Source organism: Phyllobates terribilis, unplaced genomic scaffold (assembly GCF_046119375.1).
Source record: "Phyllobates terribilis strain yellow unplaced genomic scaffold, ASM4611937v1 Scaffold_2__4_contigs__length_985480577, whole genome shotgun sequence".
Classification (NCBI taxonomy): Eukaryota; Metazoa; Chordata; class Amphibia; order Anura; family Dendrobatidae; genus Phyllobates; species Phyllobates terribilis.
Window position 1 is genome coordinate 966881991 of NW_027362762.1, and position 26637 is coordinate 966908627.

General features: G+C 47.2%; 1 protein-coding gene across 7 annotated transcripts in view; it reads right to left on the reverse strand.

Moving 5' to 3' along the window:
- Nucleotides 1-822: 822 nt before the first annotated feature.
- BOC (BOC cell adhesion associated, oncogene regulated) overlaps nucleotides 823-26637 on the reverse strand; it is a 150543-nt gene continuing 124728 nt past the window's right edge. For 2 of the 7 annotated variants that reach the window (XM_073668656.1, XM_073668657.1), the window contains exons 4-19: nucleotides 15506-15652; nucleotides 12142-12285; nucleotides 11760-12053; nucleotides 11388-11660; nucleotides 11016-11299; nucleotides 10568-10730; nucleotides 10365-10475; nucleotides 10074-10280; nucleotides 9353-9534; nucleotides 9120-9225; nucleotides 8796-8918; nucleotides 8362-8574; nucleotides 2280-2485; nucleotides 2088-2155; nucleotides 1751-1926; nucleotides 823-1631 (exon numbers count right to left, since the gene is read on the reverse strand). In XM_073668656.1, coding sequence (XP_073524757.1) covers nucleotides 1480-1631; nucleotides 1751-1926; nucleotides 2088-2155; nucleotides 2280-2485; nucleotides 8362-8574; nucleotides 8796-8918; nucleotides 9120-9225; nucleotides 9353-9534; nucleotides 10074-10280; nucleotides 10365-10475; nucleotides 10568-10730; nucleotides 11016-11299; nucleotides 11388-11660; nucleotides 11760-12053; nucleotides 12142-12285; nucleotides 15506-15652 — 2849 coding nt within the window. In that variant the 3' untranslated portion in view covers nucleotides 823-1479. Of the gene's footprint in view, nucleotides 1632-1750; nucleotides 1927-2087; nucleotides 2156-2279; nucleotides 2486-8361; nucleotides 8575-8795; nucleotides 8919-9119; nucleotides 9226-9352; nucleotides 9535-10073; nucleotides 10281-10364; nucleotides 10476-10567; nucleotides 10731-11015; nucleotides 11300-11387; nucleotides 11661-11759; nucleotides 12054-12141; nucleotides 12286-15505; nucleotides 15653-15784; nucleotides 16132-16187; nucleotides 16376-26637 lie in introns of those variants that run through there. The other 5 variants (XM_073668663.1, XM_073668662.1, XM_073668660.1 and 2 more) reach the window with 5 other exon arrangements.

A 26637-nucleotide genomic window follows, 5' to 3' on the forward strand; every position in this document is an offset into this window, starting at 1 on the left:
ATGTAGTGAGGGTGGTTCTGGTGTATTCATGTACTGAAGGTGCGTCTGGTGATGATTCATGTACTGATGGTTGTGGTGCTGTATTCATGTTCTAATGATGGTTTTGATGCTTTATTTTTGTACTGCTGATGATTGTGATGATGTATTCCTGTACTTGATCACATGAAGCAATCTATAACTTCTTGGATGAGGTGCTACATGGCTATGTTAAAAAGGTTTTGTGCTGTGTGACAAGTTAAGGATTACTGCATCTGGATTTATGTTAGGATAATTAAACCTTTGTATTTGAAGATTGCTATTATGACCATCCTGTGCCACAGGCTGCGCTTCATTGCAGACTGTGCTTTGTCCTATGCACTGTAATACTGTATTATCACAGTACATAGTACAAGCGATCAGACGACAGCAAGTTCAAGTCCCCTAAGGGGACTATAATATATAGATCAAAAAAAAAGTTTTAAAAAATTCGGATCATTTATTAAATCAATTTTGCCATAAAGTGAAAACCGTAAAAGAAAACCCCAAAAAACAATGACGGAATTTTGTTTATTCACTGAAGGCTTAAAGCTGCACTGCAGGGACGGGCCCAGTTTCAATTTCTGCCTCAAGCAGCAGGAAAGCTAGAATCAGCCCCGGTGGTTGGTGGGGCCAGAGGATGCATTGATGACCTTACGCTTTCCGTTTGGGGGGTGGGGGAGGATCTAGATTGTATTGGCTGGAGCTGCCCCATGTGGCAGTACCTGGGATTGCAGCGCAGAATATTAGCCTTTCTCCAGATGTGGCCCCTTTAAGACGCAATGACGATCAGACAGGACGCCCAGATTTTATAATACAGATTTATTTCCATTTCTTACATTTATACTGAAAGCAGCCAAATGTCTCATACTGCATGAAGGCGGGTATACATAATGCGTCGGTGCCTCCGCCAGCCGGAGGTGCTGTGTGGTGGTGCGGCCGTACGCGGTGCGCGCTGTGCCTCGCGCCTCGCCGGCTGACATGCTAGCGCAAGCTATACGTTATTAGGTCTCGGCGGCTCCTCGTCTACCGTCCTGGGGGGGCTGTGGGATACGGCGGTCGTGGGATTCTGACCGAACAAATCTTTCCTTATAAAGAAAATAAATCTATGTACACGAGCATAAATATATATAAATATCTATAGTATAAAAATAGACTCCATTTATTTCTCTGCTGCGCGGGGGATGAACGAGCCGGAAGACGTCATATTACCGAGAGCGGCCGCCATATTGGAAAGAACATGTGGGGCCCCTGAGCACGTGTACAAGGGTCCCGCATCTGTCTGTCGCTTCAGGGTCTCCACTGCGGTGCATCGTGGGAGATGTAGTGCTCACACCAAGCAAAGCATCATGGGAGCTGAGCTGACAAACATGGCGGCACACAGGTGGAAGACGAGGTCACGCTCTCAGCAGGATTAGGTATTTCGGCTCCATCATCCCCCTTTATAGTCCATGATTCGGTCCATTAGGTGTCCAGTCCCTGGGACGTGTGGCGGCCGGGGCGGTCTTCTGTCTCGCTGGTCTGTGCCGGGATATGATGGAACTGGGGGTCCGTGGGGGAATTCGGCACCACTAGACTCTCCGCCATCTCCGCCGGGGGCAGGAAGTACGAACAGTCTGCCATAAAGAGGACAAGAATGAACAGCGGTGGTCTATTGCTCCCTGTTATCAGCCATTTCAGGCCCCCATGTCACATATCTCCAGTGGCGAGAGCCTCACTGCATGGCATACGTTACCTTGGCATATGGGGCGCTCGGTGGGCACGGACAGGATGGGGAATGTCTGGCTGGGGTCGGGTATTCGGGGTGACGCTTGGTCCTCCGGTGGGGGGATCTCTCCGTAGGGACGAGCTCTGTCCTGATCGCACCAGTCGCACATTACGGTCACATCGCTGCTCTGCCGCTCGTAGAACCTATAGAAAGAACCGGAACGTTATATCACAACGCCCCCCAAGAACAGAGTGAGGACCCCCCCACTCATCATACATCAGACCTCAGACCCCCGGGTAATGTAAGGAGATCGCAGCATTGTATCACGGACTGGGCAGATTGGACTATACAACCATTGACTCACTCTGGAGGGTGGAGGTCCGCGGGCTCAGGGGGTCCGGAGTCGTTCACGAGCAGCGTACTGGCCTCGTCCTGGTGACATGACAGAATATATTCAGCACATATAGGATCTGCTGTTACCCATCACTGTAGTCACCTCCAGAGCTGTAAGTGCAGCTCTGGCTGTGACTGGAGGACGGTGGGCGCCATTGCTCACCTTGTGCAGCGTCTCGGAGCTGTAGTCTCTTTGCTTGCCACCCGGATACAGCAGTTTAGCAGGACAGTTTCCATTCATCACAGACCCGTTAGAGTAAGGGATGGTGCTGATGGCCGGGGCCCCTCGGAGCGGCACCATCGTGTACTGGCAGGAGGAGGAGGTGTTCAGGAGTCCTGTGCTGGGAAAGGTCACGTCTGTTGTTTGCTCTGCAAAGAAAATACAAAGACAGAGGTAAAATGGTGACAAACTCCAGAACGTCCATAACCACCCGACATGATCTAGATCATACAAATACCCTCAGCATGCTCCAGTCCGCTCATATCCATCCAACATGCTCCAGTCCGCTGATATCCACCCAACATGCTCCAGTCCGCTCATATCCATCCAACATGCTCCAGAATGTTCATATCCACCCAAACATGCTCCAGTCCACTCAACCACCCAACATGCTCCAGACAGTTCATATCCACCCAACATGCTCCAGTCCGCTCATATCCATCCAACATGCTCCAGAACGTTCATATCCACCCAACATGCTCCAATCCGCTCATATCCACCCAAACATGCTCCAGTCCACTCAACCACCCAACATGCTCCAGACCGTTCATATCCATCCAACATGCTCCAGTCCGCTCATATCCACCCAACAAGCTCCAGTCCGCTCATATCCATCCAACATGCTCCAGAACGTTCATATCCACCCAACATGCTCCAATCCGCTCATATCCACCCAAACATGCTCCAGTCCACTCAACCACCCAAAATGCTCCAGTCCGCTCATATCCATCCAACATGCTCCAGTCCGCTCATATCCACCCAACAAGCTCCAGTCCGCTCATATCCATCCAACATGCTCCAGAACGTTCATATCCACCCAACATGCTCCAATCCACTCATATCCACCCAAACATGCTCCAGTCCACTCAACCACCCAACATGCTCCAGACCGTTCATATCCACCCAACATGCTCCAGTCCGCTCATATCCACCCAACATGCTCCAGACCGTTCATATCCACCAAACATGCTCCAGACCGTTCATATCCACCCAACATGCTCCAATCCGCTCATATCCACCCAACATGCTCCAGACCGTTCATATCCACCCAACAGGCTCCAGTCCACTCATATCCACCCAACATGCTCCAGACCGTTCATATCCACCCAACATGCTCCAGACCGTTCATATCCACCTGACATGCTCCAGTCCGCTCATATCCAACCAACATGCTCCAGTCCGCTCATATCCACCCAACAAGCTCCAGTCCGCTCATATCCATCCAACATGCTCCAGTCTGCTCATATCCACCCAACATGCTCCAGTCCGCTCATATCCATCCAACATGCTCCAGTCCGCTCATATCCACCCAACATGCTCCAGACCGCTCACATCCACCCAACATGCTCCAGACCGTTCATATCCACCCAACATGCTCCAGACCGTCCACTCAACCACCCAACATGCTCCAATCCGCTCATATCCACCCAACATGCTCCAGTCCACTCAACCACCCAACATGCTCCAGTCCGCTCATATCCACCCAACATGCTCCAGTCCGCTCATATTCACCCAACATGCTCCAGTCTGCTCATATCCATCCAACATGCTCCAGTCCGCTCATATCCACCCAACATGCTCCAGTCCGCTCATATCCATCCAACATGCTCCAGACCGTTCATATCCACCCAACATGCTCCAGACCGTTCATATCCACCCAACATGCTCCAGACCGTTCATATCCACCCAACATACTCCAGACCGTTCATATCCACTCAACATGCTCCAGTCCGCTCATATCCACCCAAACATGCTCCAGTCCACTCAACCACCCAACATGCTCCAATCCGCTCATATCCACCCAACATGCTCCAGTCCACTCAACCACCCAACATGCTCCAGTCCGCTCATATCCACCCAACATGCTCCAGTCCGCTCATATTCACCCAACATGCTCCAGCCTGCTCATATCCATCCAACATGCTCCAGTCCGCTCATATCCACCCAACATGCTCCAGTCCGCTCATATCCATCCAACATGCTCCAGTCCGCACATATCCATCCAACATGTTCCAGTCCGCTCATATCTACCCAACATGCTCCAGTCCGCTCATATCCAGCCAACATGCTCCAGTCCGCTCATATCCACCCAACATGCTCCAGTCTGCTCATATCCATCCAACATGCTCCAGTCCGCTCATATCCACCCAACATGCTCCAGTCCGCTCATATCCACCCAACATGCTCCAGACCGCTCATATGCATCCAACATGCTCCAGTCCGCTCATATCCACCCAACATGCTCCAGACCGTTCATATCCACCCAACATGCTCCAGACCATTCATATCCACTCAACATACTCCAGTCCGCTCATATCCACCCAACATGCTCCAGACCATTCATATCCACCCAACATGCTCCAGACCGTCCACTCAACCACCCAACATGCTCCAATCCGCTCATATCCACCCAACATGCTCCAGTCCGCTCATATTCACCCAACATGCTCCAGCCTGCTCATATCCATCCAACATGCTCCAGTCCGCTCATATCCACCCAACATGCTCCAGTCTGCTCATATCCATCCAACATGCTCCAGACCGTTCATATCCACCCAACATGCTCCAGACCGTTCATAGCCACCCAACATGCTCCAGACCGTTCATATCCACCCAACATACTCCAGACCGTTCATATCCACCCAAACATGCTCCAGTCCACTCAACCACCCAACATGCTCCAATCCGCTCATATCCACCCAACATGCTCCAGTCCACTCAACCACCCAACATGCTCCAGTCCGCTCATATCCACCCAACATGCTCCAGTCCGCTCATATCCATCCAACATGCTCCAGTCCGCTCATATCCATCCATCATGCTCCAGTCCGCTCATATCCACCCAACATGCTCCAGTCCGCTCATATCCACCCAACATGCTCCAGTCCGCTCATATCCATCCAACATGCTCCAGTCCGCTCATATCCACCCAACATGCTCCAGACCGCTCATATGCATCCAACATGCTCCAGTCCGCTCATATCCACCCAACATGCTCCAGACTGTTCATATCCACCCAACATGCTCCAGACCATTCATATCCACTCAACATACTCCAGTCTGCTCATATCCACCCAACATGCTCCAGACCATTCATATCCACCCAACATGCTCCAGACCATTCATATCCACTCAACATACTCCAGTCCGCTCATATCCACCCAACATGCTCCAGACCATTCATATCCACCCAACATGCTCCAGACTGTTCATATCCACCCAACATGCTCCAGACCATTCATATCCACTCAACATACTCCAGTCCGCTCATATCCACCCAACATGCTCCAGACCATTCATATCCACCCAACATGCTCCAGACTGTTCATATCCACCCAACATTTTCCAGACCATTTATATCCACCCAACATACTCCAGTCCACTCATATCCAACCAACATGCTCCAGACCGTTCATATCCACCCAACATGCTCCAGACCATTCATATCCACCCAACATGCTCCAGTCCACTCATATCCAACCAACATGCTCCAGACCGTTCATATCCAACCAACATGCTCCAGACCATTCATATCCACCCAACATGCTCCAGACCGTTCATATCCACACAACATGCTCCAGTCTGCTCATATCCAACCAACATGCTCCAGTCCACTCAACCACCCAACATACTCCAGTCCGCTCATAGCCACCCAACATGCTCCAGTCCGCTCATATCCACCCAACATGCTCCAGTCCGCTCATATCCATCCAACATGCTCTAGACCGTTCATATCCACCCAACATGCTGCAGACCGTTCATATCCACCCAACATGCTCCAGACCGTTCATATCCACCCAACATGCTCCAGACCGTTCATATCCAACCAACATGCTCCAGTCCGCTCATATCCTCCCACACATGCTCCAGTCCACTCAACCACCCAAAATGCTCCAATCCGCTCATATCCACCCAACATGCCCGTCCACTCAACCACCCAACATGCTCCAGTCCGCTCATATCCACCCAACATGCTCCAGTCCGCTCATAACCATCCAACATGCTCCAGTCCGTTCATATCCACCCAACATGCTCCAGTCCGCTCATATCCATCCAACATGCTCCAGACCGTTCATATCCACCCAACATGCTCCAGACTGTTCATATCCACCCAACATGCCCCAGACCGTTCATATCCACCCAACATGCTCCAGACCGTTCATATCCACCCAACATGCTCCAGACCGTTCATATCCACCCAACATGCTCCAGTCCGCTCATATCCAACCAAACATGCTCCAGTCCACTCATATCCACCCAAACATGCTCCGGTCCACTTAACCACCCAACATGCTCCAATCCGCTCATATCCACCCAACATGCTCCAGTCCACTCAACCACCCAACATGCTCCAGTCCACTCATATCCACCCAACATGCTCCAGTCCGCTCATATCCACCCAACATGCTCCAGTCCGCTCATATCCATCCAACATGCTCCAGTCTGCTCATATCCACCCAACATGCTCCAGTCCGCTCATATCCACCCAACATGCTCCACACCGTTCATATCCACCCAACATGCTCCCAACCGTTCATATCCACCCAACATGCTCCAGTCCGCTCATATCCAACCAACATGCTCCAGTCCGCTCATATCCACCCAACATGCTCCAGACCGTTCATATCCACCCAACATGCTCCAGAAGTTCATATCTACCCAACATGTTCCAGAACGTCCACATCCACCCAACATGCTCCAGAACGTCCACATTCACCCAACATGCTCCAGAACGTCCACATCCACCCAACATGCTCCAGAAAGTCCACATCCACCCAACATGCTCCAGTTCGCTCATATCCAACCAACATGCTCCAGTCCGCTCATATCCACCCAACATGCTCCAGCCCGCTCATATCCACCCAACATGCTCCAGTCCGCTCATATCTACCCAACAAGCTCCAGACCGCTCATATCCACCCAACATGCTCCAGTCCGCTCATATCCACCCAACAAGCTCCAGACCGCTCATATCCACCCAACATGCTCCAGACCGCTATTTCCACCCAACATGCTCCAGAATGTTCATATCTACCTAACATGTTCCAGTCTGCTTATATCCACCAAACATGCTCCAGTTCGCTCATATCCACCCAACATGCTCCAATCCGCTCATATCCACCCAACATGCTCCACACCGTTCATATCCACCCAACATGTTCCAGACCATTCATATCCACCCAACATGTTCCAGACCGCTATTTCCACCCAACATGCTCCAGAACGTTCATATCTACCCAACATGTTCCAGAACGTCCACATCCACCCAACATGCTCCAGAACGTCCACATCCATCCAACATGCTCCAGAACGTCCACATCCACCCAACATGCTCCAGAACGTCCACATCCACCCAACATGCTCCAGAAAGTCCACATCCACCCAACATGCTCCAGAACGTCCACATCCACCCAACATGCTCCAGTACGTCCACATCCACCCAACATGCTCCAGAATATCCATATCCACCCAACATGCTCCAGACCATTCATATCCACCCAACATGCTCCAGACCGTTCATATCCACCCAACATGCTCCAGACCGTTCATATCCACCCAACATGCTCCAGACCGTTCATATCCACCCAACATGCTCCAGAACGTTCACATTCACACAACATGCTCCAGACCGCTCATATCCACCCAACATGCTCCAGACCACTCATATCCACCCAACATGCTCCAGACCGTTCATATCCACCCAACATGCTCCAGACCGTTCATATACACCCAACATGCTCCAGACCGTTCATATCCAACCAACATGCTCCAGACCACTCATATCCACCCAACATGCTCCAGACCGTTTATATACACCCAACATGCTCCAGACCGTTCATATCCAACCAACATGCTCCAGACCACTCATATCCACCCAACATGCTCCAGACCGTTCATTTTCACAATTGTCCATATTCAAAAAACATTCTCCAGAACTTTCATATCATCTCAGTATACTCTGGAGAGCTCATATCCACATGGTCTAGAAATGTAATATTTTGGATGTGAGTCTGCAGACACTTACTTTGCTTGGACAGCGCCCTCCACAGACAGATAGGGGTGAAAGCAACGATCAAAAGAACAATGGAGCCCAGCACTACCCCCACTATCAGATACGGCAAGTCACTGGATCTCGCCACCGTGGCGGTTCCCAGAGGCCCATTTCTGTTGGGTGGCGGCTGCGGTGATGGCACGGCGGGCAGCGGTTGGCGACCTCCTTGCGTAGAAGACTTCCGAGCTGCAAGTAAAGAGAACCAGTTAATGGTGACCCTCTCACCGGTACCAGAGCCATCACTATAGGATGGTTCCCACAATTGGTGCCCTTCAGTACAAATCAGTCCAGAGATGTGGTGGGAACCATGTTATCTGGCCTGTTAGTAGGAGCCAGTAATGTCATTGAGGTGCGAGGTACATGGTGCCTCACTTTCCATTGAGGGCAATACCTGACGCCATAATTACCTTTAGTTTCGCAAATCATGACGTTACTGAACTCGCTTTCGCCTCCCTTGTTATAACACTGCATCTTGATATCATAGGAGGTTTCGGGCTGAAGATCGGTGATGGAGTGCCAGTAACGGTCACCTGAGAGGAGGGAGTGACATTTGTGGGTGAAAATGGACAGATAGACATAAGAGAGGCATGTAAACATACAGTAAAACCACAGGAGCAAGAAAACAGCACCCCTAGTGGAGAAACCAATATTAGCATCATGGTACTATATACAGAGTGATCCCGAGAAAGATCTGGTGTTCCATGTGGGCAGCAGAGGACATCACCACTCACCTTCCACCATGTCCTTCTTGTAGTCGCTGTCGTTGTCGCTGTCCGTGGGGCGATAGTAGATGTAGAAGCCGTGGATGGGGGTGTTGTTGTTACTCGCAGGGAAATACTACAGAAACAAGGAAGAATAGACTATGACTACACAGATAATGAGCGTTATAGTCCTCGTTATATGACCACTAGGGGGCAGCACACGTGTGCACCCCACCCCCATCACCGCAGGGCAGGACACTTACCACCCATTTCAGCATAATGGTGGTCTCATTGATGGCTTCAGTGAATGTGATATACGGCCCGGTGACCGGACGCTCGTAGTTGCGGTGGCTGTACCCCGACACCATGTAGGGCTTGGAGGGCGCGCTGGGTTGACTTTCTCCTAAGATGTTCAGCGCTCTCACCCTGAATCTGTAACCGGTTCCTGAAGAAGGAAAGTAATGAAGACGATTAGACACCCGGCAGCTCCATCATGTAATATAGTCAATGCAGGATGACCACAAGGTCAAAAAAATGGAAACATGTCCAAAATGTCCACCGGAAATCTCCTGCTCATATCCCCGAAACGTAACAGAAATGAGCGAATATGGCTCTGGTCTAGCGGTAACGTCAGAAGTCTGTGGTCACTGGACAGAAGCCCTAAAAACCTTCCCGGTGTGATGTCATTGTTGAGGAGCGATACATGCATGACATTACACCTGGCTTACTGATCAGAAGAGACGGCGGCAATGTCGGCAGGTGGGGAGAGGGTCACAGAGCTCCCATGCGGTGGCTACAGGCTACTGATGGCACCACTAGACCACTGTCCTGCGAATCGATTAGCTCATCAATACCCATGGACAGGTCAATACGATCATCAGTGGAGGAGTTCAGTCCATAGGGGCTGCTCCATCCAGCCATGTGTCACCCTATAAGTCTTCAAGACTTTGTCACCTACTCCAAAGACATGGATGGCTCCTTTACCTTTCTCAAGCTCCGATATCTCCACGGACAGCCGGGATGGCGGGATGTCACTGGTGGCCAGGATCCAGTCCCCAGGCTGCTTCAGCTTCTTATACTCTACTCGGAAAGACTGGATGGGGAATCCGCCATTACCTCTCGGGATCCACGTCACAAACACGGATGTCTCCGAAGCCATGGAGATGGTGGGTCGGTCCGGAGCCTCAGGAGCTGTAATCAGAATGGAAATTGCTACATTGTTCCACATTGGATTTTTATTGGCCCAGACTCATCGTCATTAATCAGATTACTTACGGGACAGCCGGTTGTTGTCGGACTGGATGCTGCTGACGGTGCTCGTCCCGGGATCATCCTTCTGGATTTGAACCTCTTTACTGGCAATGATCTCTGGTTTTGGACGTCGACCTACAAAGAAGAAAAAAAAAAATCAGCGATTATTTCATGTCCACAGTCGCACTAAAAATTGGGAGTTAAGCACTAAAAATCAAGGGAGTCACCTGTCCGGAAGGTCATCATGGCCGTCTGTCCTTCCCCGGCGCAGTTATATGCCGCCATCTCCACTTCATACAAGCTGCCAGGGTCCAATTTGGCGAGTATTTGGCGATGTTGTGTTCCAGGAACACGGGACACCGTCCAATCATCTGTGGCGTTGACCACCTGCTGCAAAGTATGTAAATGTCAGATAGGAAACATGAAGACAAGATCCACTCCGGTGACCCAACCATTCAGTAAAATGATCGAAGGGACCAGGGTGAATATATATAGCTGTGCCAGGTTCCTCTACAACTTTGTTTTGCTCATCAGTGGGCGTCCAAAGTTCAGGATCCACTAAAACCACCACCAGTTTCTTTACAAAACTAAAAGTCATTCATTTGGCAAATCCTTTCACCCCTTGTATTGTATAAGTATCAGATCAGGCGGCTGAATTCTTCGCTCTCTGGTTACCTTGCGGTGTTTGATGGTGTAGAAAAGAATCGGTGCACCACCATTGTGACGGGGTTTCCAAGTCAGTTCGTAGTAATCGGTCTTCGAGGTCCGAGGGGAGCTGAGGATGATTGGAGCCTCAGGCTGGAAGATGGTGATCTTATCGAGCAAACACGGCACCGGTAACCCTGGGGTGGGAGGTCTTGGTTTCAACTGAGCCTTTAAGAGCAGCTGTTTGTCATCCGGGATCGGAGGTGCAGTTGGAGGAAAGGTGTCCCTCTCAGATGCCAGGTTTGGAAGAGCTACTGGATATAAAACATAGCAAGGAGACCATGGCTCATGAAGACCTTTTACCAACCTGTCAAATTTTAAAACCACACAAGTATTTCTCACCTGTCCTTGAGGTCATTAGGAAAGTCAATGTCTGGGCGCTCCCAACCTCGTTCTCGGCTACACACTGATAGATGCCATCATCTTCCGGCCCGACACTGCTCACCCGTAGGATCCTCCTGGAAATCTTGTGTCTTGAGCTAGGTAGAAGCGGTATGGCATTTCTCAACCACACCACTGAGGGCTGAGGATTGCCCCTCACATTGCACGTGAACTTTGCATTTTGACCCCAGGTGACCATCTGCTGGGAGCTCTCCATGTCGACCTCTGGTGGTTCTAAAAAAAAAAATGGAAAAATGTTACAGAACATCATGAAATATCATGGTCTTTGTGTGGTCACAATCACGGAGCTACACTGATCTTCTAGAAACTCACCAAAAACTTGTACATTATAGAAAATGAAGGCCGATCCTCCATTCCCAATTCCATTAGTGGCCGTACAGGTGTACGTCCCAGAATCCTCCTCAGTGGTGGCCTCTATGAGGAGATTAGTGAGCAAGAAGCGAGTCTTGTTCTGACCACTGACATCGGCTCCATCTTTTGCCCAGGAGACTTTGGGTGGTGGCATGCCGCCCGCTACGCACTCAAGAATGAGGCTCTGTCCTTTGGTGACAATGATGGTTTGCGCCACTGGCGGGTAGATGATACGGGCGGCTTCTGCCGTGGAGCCTAGAGTCAGACAATAATGGACATAAACATTAGAACCGAGCTAAACTCAGGTTCCGAAATTTCTCATCGATCCGTCATCTTCACTTACGTCGAACGCGAAGCCGTTCACTGGACACCGATGTCTTCACCTCCTGAGTCACCGGGTTGTACGCCGCACACTTGTACGTTCCTTCATCTTCCTGGGTAGCATTCACTATTTGTAGGTTCCCCGAAGGCATGATGAGGTAGTTATCTGCGGGCGCAAGGAAAGAACAAGTCAACCCAACATTCAAGGTCCTACTGACATCCCAAGACCTCGCACCACCACATTAATCCAATGTCCTATTAAAGCACCAATAAGGGTACTGGAAGTATAAGCCCCACCCACGAGGAGCCGCTTAGTCATTAAATAGAGCTGAGAGGGGCCTCATGACACATGGACCTTCATTTTTTTCATGGACACACATTGAGTTTTGCGGACATGCTGTTGTCTTCTCTGATTTGACACCATACACCGTTATCATAAGGCGGGACTCCGTACGCGGCCTGATATATTATATACGGTAGTATATAACCAGTCCCCTGTATGACTTGCACTGTGCCCGTCTATGCCGCTTTCTCTCCCCCCTTCCTGTATATTGTTTTTCCGCGCCCCTGGATGGCGTCGGTCTGAAGTGACAGCAGGTAAGGATCACATTGTCTGCGCCGCCCGGGGGGATTATTATTTAATTTTTATTTGACACCAGAAGCTTAACAAAGGCTGACACTCCGAGACCTGATACCGCCAGTCCGTGCCCTCCTAATCCTGACATTGACTGTGGCGGGTTAACCTCTTAATGCCTGTGCATGCTCAGTATACTACAGGGGATGGTGTATAATCCATCATTCATTTATAACAGTATTACGGGTGACCCCACAGACGAGAGGGAGACAGAGCCGCCTTATTTCCCCCTTTATATAGGTGGTGAAAGGGTTAAGACTGAGCGGCTCTGACAGGTTGCGCTCTCGGGTGCTGCAGGCGGAGCAGAACGCGGTGCAGCCTCGGGCGGCTCCGTCACCTGGAGACAAACGTCTTCCAGTATTATGACTTTCCAGATCAGCGAGGATTGTCAGGCCCGCAGCGGCTGCAGCTCCGGACATGTTCACCGCAGATGAGGTGTGTCCTGCGCTGCGGGGCCGAGACGAGCTTAACTGACACCCGGCCAAGAACACAAGGACGTATCTCACATGAGAGGCTTAGATACATGGCTCGGCAGTCAGGGGATTCGATGCAGGGCTCAGCAGTCAGGGTGATTAGATACACAGCTCAGCAGACAGTATCACACAGGATAGGATTAGATACACGGCTCAGCAGACAGTATCACACAGGATAGGATTAGATACACGGCTCAGCAGACAGTATCACACAGGAGAGGATTAGATACACGGCTCAGCAGACAGTATCACACAGGAGAGGATTAGATACATGGCTCGGCAGTCAGGGGATTAGATACACAGCTCAGCAGACAGTATCACACAGGATAGGATTAGATACACGGCTCAGCAGACAGTATCACACAGGAGAGGATTAGATACACAGCTCAGCAGACAGTATCACACAGGAGAGGATTAGATACACGGCTCAGCAGACAGTATCACACAGGAGAGGATTAGATACACAGCTCAGCAGACAGTATCACACAGGAGAGGATTAGATACACGGCTCAGCAGACAGTATCACACAGGAGAGGATTAGATACACGGCTCAGCAGACAGTATCACACAGGATAGGATTAGATACACGGCTCAGCAGACAGTATCACACAGGATAGGATTAGATACACGGCTCAGCAGACAGTATCACACAGGAGAGGATTAGATACACGGCTCAGCAGACAGTATCACACAGGATAGGATTAGATACACGGCTCAGCAGACAGTATCACACAGGAGAGGATTAGATACACAGCTCAGCAGACAGTATCACACAGGAGAGGATTAGATACACGGCTCAGCAGACAGTATCACACAGGATAGGATTAGATACACGGCACAGCAGACAGTATCACACAGGGTAGGATTAGATACACGGCTCAGCAGACAGTATCACACAGGAGAGGATTAGATACACAGCTCAGCAGACAGTATCACACAGGATAGGATTAGATACACGGCTCAGCAGACAGTATCACACAGGATAGGATTAGATACACGGCTCAGCAGACAGTATCACACAGGAGAGGATTAGATACACGGCTCAGCAGACAGTATCACACAGGATAGGATTAGATACACGGCTCAGCAGACAGTATCACACAGGAGAGGATTAGATACACGGCTCAGCAGACAGTATCACACAGGAGAGGATTAGATACACAGCTCAGCAGACAGTATCACACAGGATAGGATTAGATACACAGCTCAGCAGACAGTATCACACAGGATAGGATTAGATACATGGCTCAGCAGACAGTATCACACAGGATAGGATTAGATACACAGCTCAGCAGACAGTATCACACAGGATAGGATTAGATACACAGCTCAGCAGACAGTATCACACAGGATAGGATTAGATACACGGCTCAGCAGACAGTATCACACAGCAGAGGATTAGATACACGGCTCAGCAGACAGTATCACACAGGAGAGGATTAGATACACAGCTCAGCAGACAGTATCACACAGGATAGGATTAGATACACAGCTCAGCAGACAGTATCACACAGGATAGGATTAGATACACGGCTCAGCAGACAGTATCACACAGGATAGGATTAGATACACAGCTCAGCAGACAGTATCACACAGGATAGGATTAGATACATGGCTCAGCAGACAGTATCACACAGGATAGGATTAGATACACAGCTCAGCAGACAGTATCACACAGGAGAGGATTAGATACACGGCTCAGCAGACAGTATCACACAGGAGAGGATTAGATACACGGCTCAGCAGACAGTATCACACAGGAGAGGATTAGATACACTGCTCAGCAGACAGTATCACACAGGAGAGGATTAGATACACGGCTCAGCAGACAGTATCACACAGGAGAGGATTAGATACACTGCTCAGCAGACAGTATCACACAGGATAGGATTAGATACACAGCTCAGCAGACAGTATCACACAGGATAGGATTAGATACACAGCTCAGCAGACAGTATCACACAGGAGAGGATTAGATACACGGCTCAGCAGACAGTATCACACAGGAGAGGATTAGATACACTGCTCAGCAGACAGTATCACACAGGATATGATTAGATACACAGCTCAGCAGACAGTATCACACAGGAGAGGATTAGATACACGGCTCAGCAGACAGTATCACACAGGATAGGATTAGATACACGGCTCAGCAGACAGTATCACACAGGATAGGATTAGATACACGGCTCAGCAGACGGTATCACACAGGATAGGATTAGATACACAGCTTGGCAGATGGAGACTTAGATACTCCAAAAGCCGTCTCCGTTTCCTACCTCTGGACGTCTCCAGCCATTCCTGCTTCACGCTGTACCGCACTTGCGCCTTGGGGTGACTCTCCGGCAGGTTACAGGCGATGACCGCCGTGTTTCCTTCGTCCACCTCGATGTCGTGTTGGGTGTCGAACTTAAAATCCTGCAGATCTATAAAAACAAGAAAAAGAGACAGAATATTATAATTATTACACATCCCGGTTTTTAGAGCGGAGAATTCAGCCTACGAATATCTACGAAGCTCCAGCGCAGAAAGCCCCGGTGCCTCAGTCACACTGTTACCTCTCGTGTTACAAATAATAACAATCTTCTCATAGTTTCACTAACTTCCCCACAACTTCGAAACTTTTTTCAACTATTTTACAATCTGTCTCCTCCCTGATGCTTCTCCTCAGAAGTCAGTCTGTACTGCGGGTCTGGAATTATATTCGATCACCAGGAAGTTCAGGAGGATAATTTTGTAAAAAAAAAAATCTGGATATATTGACGACGTCACATAAAATAAAACAGGCTGTGGTTGCCATCTATTAAGGGTTTCCAGAAGAAAACTTGGATAACAAGTAGTTAATCTTGTAAGGAGGGGCGAGGAGGGCCTCTGTTTCTGTAGAATGGAAAAATCGGGGTAAGCTGGCTCTGGTTTCTGGCCCAGGCTTCATACTGGTACATTTGAGAAATCCATTAGGACCTGTTTTTCTAGCAATCTCCCAGTGCACATTCCAGGCTCGGGCCGATCAGCCAGCTCCCATCAATCACAGGCCTGTTCTCCACGGCCCCTATACACATCTCAGACACTCAGGGTTTTTTTATTTTTTTCTGTCATCATTGGCCGGGTCCCCAATTTAACAGTCTCTCCTTCCAGTCACATCCCACCCCCTTTCTCCCTCCCTAGAACTGGCAGCGGAGTTTCTCTTTTTTTTCTCCTTCCTGTGCCTGGATGGAAAGCAGGCGAGAAAGCAAGGCCAACGAGCTCGAGAGAGAAGCCAACGCTCCTGGCCAACATACGCTTCATACATCCCCAGTGGCTTCTCCGTTCTAGACGCACATTGCTCCGTGACCCGACACAAGTAAAAGAGACTGTCTGCTTTTAATTAAATGTTAAAAAAAAAATTCCAGAAAAAAAATCAAAAGTTCTCTTTGTAAAGGAAAAAGAGATGGAAGGGGAATGAAATAATCAGAAAATTGTGCACGAATTCTCCGGTATAAAGGGTTTAGAAGAAGATTCGGAGGTCTAGATGAGTGCGCGTCCTTAAGATACAGACAGACGTTACTCCGGGAGATCAAGGCTTCGACAGCCGCCCAACGAATGTAAACATTGGGATCGCGCTCCGAGAGGAATGTCGCTAAGCCGGTGTTTACTAGTCTGACAGCAGAACAGTGTCAATTGTAACAAACATATTACATCCTCCGCTAAACAGAACATCGGACCAGAGCCCGGAGCAAAAACAAAGCAAGGACGTGAGAACTTGGCCCGGCGTTCAGAGGCAATAAAGATCCGGGATTGGTTCTAGCCAAAATATTAGTCCTTTAGCCCATCAAAACTTTGACCACAGTGGTTATATCTTGTGTACAGGTCTTCAAATATGAAGTTCTCATGGTCTACATAAGTCTTGTTCTAAGCCAACATCTTGATGGTCTTGTGTAAGGTGGGTGTCCTCGTAAAACATCAAGTAAAACGATAAAGTGTCTATCTAAAAATGCTAAGATTAGTAACCTTACTAGAGTCTCAGAAGGACAAGGATGAAGCCTGAAGAACCGTCTCCAAGGTGCTTCATGACCTAGATATTGACATCGATAACCCTGTCCAAAATCTTTCGAAGAGATCATAGAAGAGGAAAATGGTCAAGGATGAAGAGGATACAACCATGTCAAAAGGTTCTTCATGACCTAGATATCGAAATCATTGAACCAAGACGAAGAGGGAAATGGTCAAGGATGAAGAGAATAGAACAATGTCAAAAGGTTCTTCACGACCTAGGTATCGAAATCATTGAACCAAGACGAAAAGGGAAATGGTCAAGGATGAAGAGAATAGAACAATGTCAAAGGGTTCTTCACGACCTAGATATCGAAATCACTGAACCAAGACGAAAAGGGAAATGGATGAAGAGGATAGAATCATGTCAAAAGGTTCTTCACGACCTAGATATCGAAATCACTGAACCAAGACGAAAAGGGAAATGGTCAAGGATGAAGAGAATAGAACAATGTCAAAGGGTTCTTCACGACCTAGATATCGAAATCATTGAACCAAGACGAAGAGGGAAATGGTCAAGGATGAAGAGAATAGAACAATGTCAAAAGGTTCTTCATAATCTAGATATCGAAATCATTGAACCAAGACGAAAAGGGAAATGGTCAAGGATGAAGAGTGAAGAACCATGTCAAAGGTTCTTCATGACCTAGATATCAACATACGGTGAATAAAGATGAAGATTATAAAAGATAGATAAAACAATGGAGCCTTGACTAAACAAGTCTGTCTGTTTACTAATGACTAGATTATAAGACAATTATGCTAAGAAGGACAAAAAGAAGACGATAAACCTTGAAGAAGATGCAATCTGAAAAATCATGAAAAAGTTTGGAGAGGCAAAGAGATGGTTCTAGAGAAACTTTTCACCTGGTCGTGAGGAGATGAATCGATGGTTCAGATATAGATTTCTTACTGTCATAAGATTTTGTCTTAAACATTTCCTCCTCTGGATGGTTCTATATGGGGCTCGGAAGTTTTTGTAACTCAAGCCTGAGGTTATTAAACAAAGTTCAGCTGTGAACTGTCTGCTATAGATTCTGTGATGTGGTGTTATTCCTGGAAGATGGAGAAGCCACAGATCACCCAAAACTCAACGCTCTACAACAACGCCACAAAGAAAAAGATTAAAACTCAAAGACACTCAAAATCCAGAAAGTAAAAAAAAAGAGAAAAAAAAGGTCATTAAATAAAAGGAGGAGGGCGGGTAAAGGAAACTTAATTAAAGTTAACGAGAAATGAAGAACATGCAGCCAGTCTGAAAAAGCAAAAGCAGCCGGGGAATAATGTGAGCGCCTATGGTGTCAGCGCAGTCGTTTCCTGCCAATTGGATAGCACTTAAAGGGGAGTTACATCAATGTGTATTCTGGCATCTGGCACCTTTGGCCTTGGTGGGTATTTTCCAGAGCAGTTTCTGAGGTTCTTTAGTTATGGATATGAAGCACTATGGTTCTTTTCTTCTGGTTGTTGGCAGGAGTTTCAGGTGTCAAATCACCAACACTTTTACCAATTTTATCTCCTAAATGTATTTGTGCCACTAAAACCTCAACAGGTCAAACCTTTTCCATAAAGGACAAGCTGATTTATTTTTTTTTCTGACAGTAAATGAACCAGTAAATCATGGACAATAGCCCTGTAGTCTCCGTAGGTCACTCACTGGAGGACCGGCTAAAAATGGTTTCACAAAATCACTCATATAAAAAAAAACATTTCTGTATCATAAAAAAAACGTTAAAAAAATGTCAATATTCCAGAGGAATAGTAAAAAAAAAAACAGAGACAAATATTCAGCAATAAGCAGATTCAGCTCAACAAGCAAGAAATTGACATAAATTTGGGAGAGAAGATTAATATTTAGATTTGAGAGTCCTCAGTGGTTGATACCTTTTAATGGCTAACTGAAAAGATGGTAACAAATTGCAAGCTTTCCAGATTAATCAGGTCTCTTCATCAGGCACAGGACTCTATGCCTGATGAAGAGACCTGGATAGCACTCTATGCCTGATGAAGAGACCTGGATAGGACTCTATGCCTGATGAAGAGACCTGGATATGATTCTATGCCTGACGAAGAGACCTGGATAGCATTCTATGCCTGACGAAGAGGCCTGGATATGATTCTATGCCTGACGAAGAGACCTGGATAGCACTCTATGCCTGACGAAGAGACCTGGATAGGATTCTATGCCTGATGAAAAGGCCTGCATAGGATTATATGCATGATGAAAAGGCCTGGATAGGATTCTGTGCCTGATGAAGAGGCCTGGATAGGATTCTATGCCTGATGAAGAGGCCTGGATAGGATTCTATGCCTGATGAAGAGGCCTGCATAGGATTCTATGCCTGATGAAGAGACCTGGATATGATTTTATGCCTGATAAAGAGGCCTGGATATGATTTTATGCCTGATGAAGAGGCCTGGATAGGATTCTATGCCTGATGAAGAGACCTGGATAGGATTCTATGTCTGACAAAGAGACCTGGATAGGATTCTATGCCTGATGAAGAGGCCTGCATAGGATTCTATGCCTGATGAAGAGACCTGGATATGATTTTATGCCTGATAAAGAGGCCTGGATATGATTTTATGCCTGATGAAGAGGCCTGGATAGGATTCTATGCCTGATGAAGAGACCTGGATAGGATTCTATGTCTGACAAAGAGACCTGGATAGGATTCTATGCCTGATGAAAAGGCCTGGATAGGATTCTATGCCTGACGAAGAGACCTGGATAGGATTCTATGCCTGATGAAGAGACCTGGATAGGATTCTATATCTGATGAAGAGACCTGGATAGGACTCTATGCCTGATGAAGAGACCTGGATAGGACTCTATGCCTGATGAAGAGACCTGGATAGGACTCTATGCCTGATGAAGAGACCTGAGTAGTCTGGAAAGCTTGCAATTTGTTACCATCTTTTCAGTTAGCCATTAAAAGCTATCAACCACTGAGGACTCTCAAATCTAAATATTTTTCTATCTACTGGCTAACACGGTACAATAATATATATTTTCCCTATATGGAGAGAAACTTTTAATCCAGACATTTAAGGAAAAATAAAAGCCCCTTTGGAGGGTAATCAGACTTCACCTTTAATCATCGAGCAGGAATGTAACTTTCTGACTTTCCAATCAAGCAAATAAAAAAATAATAGCTCCGAGTTCTCATTTTTCTCTCCTAATGTTTTTGTCTTATTATTTTCTCTTCTCGGGGAGGAAAAACAAACCCAGATGAAACTCCGGACACATGAAAAGGAAAAATGTGCAAGAAAAAAAAAAAAGTTCATTCTGGGTATTTGGCTTCTTTGCTCAGTGTCTGGTATTAACGAAAAACCTCAGCAATGTTCTCCAGAAGGTGGAGGGAAAAAGAAGATCTACTACAGACGACAAGCATTCGGCAACTTCAATACGTGGGATAGAGGGGTGAAGGTTTCTTAAAATCAGGCTCCTTCGATCAGCCCCATCCAGATAACCCGTCTAAGAGATGTTCTCAGAAAACCTGGAGGATAGAGAAACGAGACAGAAGAAGAATCTATGTCTTCGAAATGTGGTGCTAGAGAGGGAGATCATCAATACCGTGGATGGCAAAAAGAAAAAACAAAATCAATTTTGGAACAAATCAAGCCGGACATGTTGCTGGAAGCAAAGATCACCAAGCTACGACTTGCCTACTTTGGACACATCATACAAAAAGTAATCACTGGAGAAGGACAACCTGGTCAGAAAAATAGAAGGAATAAGGCGAAGAAGAAGACCAGCAACGCGATGGCTTGATACTATCAAGATAACGGCGGAGAAGACCCTGGTGGACCTATCTAGGCTGCACAAGATCGATGTGCCTACAGATTGTCCATCCATCAAGTTGCCATGGTTGGAGATTGAGCCGAAGGCCGTTAAATAATAATCTAAGAAAACCAAACTGTGTTCAATACGTCCTACAGAGATTACATTGTAGTCATTAAGAGTTTCTAACTTGAAGACCCATTTAGCCAATTGTTCGTTTGGCCGGCAAACACAATCTCAAATTTTACCTATGGTGGCTTACAACAATTTTTTTTTTTTATTCTAAAAAGTTCACCCAAGTAGAATCAATTTCACAATCTCATTCTCAAACAATCTCATAAATGGTCAATAGACCCCAAAACCCCAAGCAGATATTGATCAGATATTGGATACTGAAAGAGAAAAAAAATTCCAATACTTCCAAAGATAAGCAATTTACTGTAGATCTTGGAAATAAATTTTGGACCCCTCCAGAATCCAGTAACCCAGTAAGAAGACCTTTCTTGGAAAACAACACAATAAGTTAGACATCAAGGACTTGGTTCGGAAATGATCCATGTCAATATGCTGTCAGAAGGAAATGTCTGAGAGTTGGAGTGATGGACATTTCACAATAGTACCAAAACTAGTACCTTTTGGGAGTAAATTTTAAGACTGCACAAGTCTCTGAAACCTTTTCACCAACGTCTCGGCAAAGTTTTTGGATTGTTTTTTATTAATGTTTTTGAGGATTCCCATTACTGGACCACTAAGAAAGTCCAACTGGCCATTAAGCCTACATTCCCTTTGTGCACCACGCGGTAAAGTGGACTTCTTCTTTGCGACCTGTGCCGACTCCCGTACAGTAGACTTTTATAAATGCCCTATTGTTGTCATTTCTTTTCGACATCTTGGCTCTATTTTTCTCAACCTTCTAGAAAGTTGCAAAATGATTCTTCCGAGTCTCCCTATATTTATATTCTAACATCACTTGGTGGAATTTTTCCAGGCAGGAAGAAGAAGATGTAGCGTGATTAAGACTTCAACGAGACCAATCAATAGGGCCACTTATTGGTGAATTACAGGGGTCGGGCCAGGAAATGACTTTAATGAGAGGATCATTAACATGAACCTGTTCTGCTCATTACTCGAGGAGGCCTCAATGTACAGAATGTTTTTTGCATTTTTTTTTGTGTTCCTAATGATAATCTCTCGCTGCCTGAAACCATCTGATTAAGGCAATTATCCTCCTCCCTCGTCTCCCACCTTTCCAAAATACGGAGCCCAGAACAAACTCGGCTTTTGAGCATTCAGATTTTTTTTTTGGATGGGGAGGCTGGAAAATCATAAAAAAAAAAAAAAAAAAAAAAAAAAAATTTAAGTAATAAAAAAAAATTGCATAGAAATGTCTGCCAGACCCGGTCGAGTTCATAACATTTCTTAAAAGGTCTTCCAATGTTTAACGCTAATGGAATTTTTTACACCTGCACCTAAACTCAAGAAGGAAAATAAAATGGATTAATCCTTTAAGGCAGGGTGGACCCAGCCGAGTAGTGCCAGAAGTTAACTCCTCGTGGTCTAGGAGAGCGACGAGTCGTAAAGTGGAAGGGTCCAAATTACAGAAGATCGTGAGCAGAAAATAACAAAAGTAAAAATTGTTACGGCAAAATATTTGTAAATATTGGTTGTCGGATTCTCAACGTTCCATGATATAAAGATAAGAAGGAGAACGTTCCGTCGTGTCCGGAGGATTTCACTGCAATATCCAGATTGGAAAGTTATTAAACTACAAGAGAAACAGAAGAGAATCCGCGACTCCAGAAACCGGAAATGAAAAGATTTCTGACCGGAGAAAAATGTACAAATTAATCTTCAGCCATCGCCGAAAATATTCTCTGCATCAATAAGAGACAAAAGTAAAGAAGAGCGAGACGACCAAGTCTACAGCACAGATGTACCCAAAACCTGTCCAAGCACCCAGAGTGTCAGCGCCGTCAGCCTGTACCCAGAGTGTCAGCGCCGTGAGCCTGTACCCCGAGTGTCAGCGCCGTCAGCCTGTACCCCGAGTGTCAGAGCCGTCAGCCTGTACCCCGAGTGTCAGAGCCGTCAGCCTGTACCCCGAGTGTCAGCATCATTATCCTGTACCCCGAGTGTCAGCGTCATTATCCTGTACCCCGAGTGTCAGCGTCATTATCCTGTACCTGGAGTGTCAGTGTCATTATCCTGTACCCCGAGTGTCAGCATCATTATCCTGTACCCCGAGTGTCAGCGTCATTATCCTGTACCCCGAGTGTCAGCGTCATTATCCTGTACCTGGAGTGTCAGTGTCATTATCCTGTACCCCGAGTGTCAGCATCATTATCCTGTACCCCGAGTGTCAGCATCGACCTGTACCCCAAGTGTCAGCATCATTATCCTGCACCGTGAGTGTCAGTGTCATTATCCTGCGCCCCGAGTGTCAGCATCATTATCCTGGACCCCGAGTGTCAGCATCATTATCCTGCACCCTGAGTGTCATTATCCTGTACCCCGAGCGTCAGCATCGACCTGTACCCCAAGTGTCAGCATCATTATCCTGCACCGTGAGTGTCAGTGTCATTATCCTGCACCCCGAGTGTCATTATCCTGTACCCCGAGCGTCAGCATCGACCTGTACCCCAAGTGTCAGCATCATTATCCTGCACCGTGAGTGTCAGCATCATTATCCTGCACCCTGAGTGTCATTATCCTGTACCCCGAGCGTCAGCATCGACCTGTACCCCAAGTGTCAGCATCATTATCCTGCACCGTGAGTGTCAGTGTCATTATCCTGCACCCCGAGTGTCAGCATCATTATCCTGGACCCCGAGTGTCAGCATCATTATCCTGTACCCTGAGTGTCATTATCCTGTACCCCCAACGTCATCATCTTGTACCCCGAATGTCAGCGTCAACCTGTACCCTGAGTGTCATTATCCTGTACCCCGAGTGTCATTATCCTGTACCCTGAGTGTCAGTGTCATTATCCTGTACCCCAAGTGTCATTATCCTGTACCCTGAGTGTCAGCGTCATTATCCTGTACCCCGAGTGTCATTATCCTGTACCCTGAGTGTCAGTGTCATTATCCTGTACCCCAAGTGTCATTATCCTGTACCCTGAGTGTCAGCGTCATTATCCTGTACCCTGAGTGTCAGTGTCATCATCCTGTACCCCCAACGTCATTATCCTGTACCCCAGTGTCAGCATCATTATCCGGTACCGTGAGTGTCAGCGTCATTATCCTGTATCCCGAGTGTCAGCGTCATTATCCTGTACCCCGAGTGTCAGCGTCAGCCTGTACCCCGAGTGTCAGCATCAACCTGTACCCCGAGTGTCAGTGCCATTATCCTGTACCCCGAGTGTCAGCGTCATTATCCTGTACCCCGAGTGTCAGTGTCATTATCCTGTACCCCAAGTGTCAGCGTCATTATCCTGTACCCCGAGTGTCAACATCGACCTGTACCCCAAGTGTCAGCATCATTATCCTGCACCGTGAGTGTCAGTGTCATTATCCTGCACCCCGAGTGTCAGCATCATTATCCTGGACCCCGAGTGTCAGCGTCATTATCCTGCACCCCGAGTGTCATTATCCTGTACCCTGAGTGTCAGTGTCATTATCCTGCACCCTGAGCGTCAGCGTCATTATCCTGTACCCCGAGTGTCAGTGTCATTATCCTGTACCCCAAGTGTCAGTCATTATCCAGTACCCCGAGTGTCATTATCCTGTACCCCGAGTGTCATTATCCTGCACCCCGAGAGTCATTATCCTGCACCCCGAGCGTCAGCGTCATTATCCTGTGCCCCGAGTGTCAGCGTCATTATCCTGTACCCCAAGTGTCTGTCATTATCCAGTACCCAGAGTGTCATTATCCTGTACCTCGAGTGTCATTATCCTGTACCCCAAGTGTCAGCGTCATTATCCTGTACCCCGAATGTCAGTGTCATTATCCTGTACCCCAAGTGTCAGTCATTATCCTGTACCCCGAGTGTCATTATCCTGTACCCCGAGTGTCATTATCCTGTACCCCAAGTGTCAGTCATTATCCTGTACACCGAGTGTCATTATCCTGTACCCCGAGTGTCAGCGTCATTATCCTGTACCCCGAATGTCAGTGTCATTATCCTGTACCCCAAGTGTCAGTCATTATCCTGTACCCCGAGTGTCATTATCCTGTACCCCGAGTGTCATTATCCTGTACCCCAAGTGTCAGTCATTATCCTGTACACCGAGTGTCATTATCCTGTACCCCGAGTGTCAGTGTCATTATCCTGTACCCCGAGTGTCATTATCCTGTACCCCGAGTGTCAATCCCTCCCCCAGATTTGTTTTCTCTTGGCGTTGATACATTTATCAGTGTCCAGATCAGAGGAAAGGAATTTCTCTAAGAAAGTCAGTGATGCGGGACCTCGGGAGGGGCTCATCCGCCGTGAGCAGCACAGGAAGAAATCCTTTCATTGCTGCTCTTACATTCTTGCCTTCATATAACAATATAAAATAACTTAAAATTGCAATATCACTTCTGATATTTACAATTATAAATAGAGAATTTTTTGGGGGGGGTGAATTAAGAAGGGAAATGTGTAAGAGTGTACAGAGGTACAGGCAGGGGGCTCCCCGGCTGCTCACCACCCAGAGCAGCTGCAGAGACCTCCTCTTTCACTGGCACCCCCATTCTTCACTACCTGCCTCCATCATTGTAATAGATGTTATTATTGCGAAAATCTGGTTGAAAGCAAAAAGACCTTTCATTTAAAACTCATTTGTTGCTTCATTTATGTGAACGATGTCATGAACTGAAACTCCTAGACTAATCGCGACCAGAAGTCAAAAGTTTCCTATTAAATATGTACATATTTTATCCACAGAGAAGCTGAACCTCTCGGAGAGAAGGACGTTACCCCATCGCAGTTCTGCATTCCAGGCCGCCAGGAAGAAAGTCATTGTAACTGCTATTTACATTGGACCATACCTTAAGCAAATTCATCTCAATTAAGGTCTCTGGAGACCGGCTCCCGAAAACCTGATAGGTGTGTAAGCTGATGGGCCTTGCTTTGGAAAGAATGGTTCTTTGTGCTTCCTTCAGACTCCATCTCTTCTGTGGCGGCATTTCTGCCATGCACACAGCAAAGAAAAACAGAGCTGGCAAGTCATTATGAAGGGACCGCCATGGGGACGTACACAATGCAAGAGAAGGAGCAACCATCAAGGTTGCAGTCATGGACCATTTATTCTACCTTACAAGGGGCTCTCTATGAAGATGAACGTAAGGATCAATGTTTTAGTTTGAGGGGGAAGTGGGATCAGGTCATTTATAGGGATCCTATTGTTTTACCAAACTTCTAGGATGTCATCAAAGTTAGGACAACAAAGCAGAACCAAATGAGAGTGGCCTGCATTCTAGAAATCAATGCATTTTCTAACTCACAGACTCATCAACTGCAACACTGCCTCGATTTCATCTGAATCTACATTTCCATTCTTAAAGGGATACAACCATACTCATTATATCAATAGTATATATAGTGCACATGTACTGGATTTGCAGAGAGTCATGGTAATGGATGAGTTAACTGAAATAGGCCTCCATTCCTGTGTAATCATA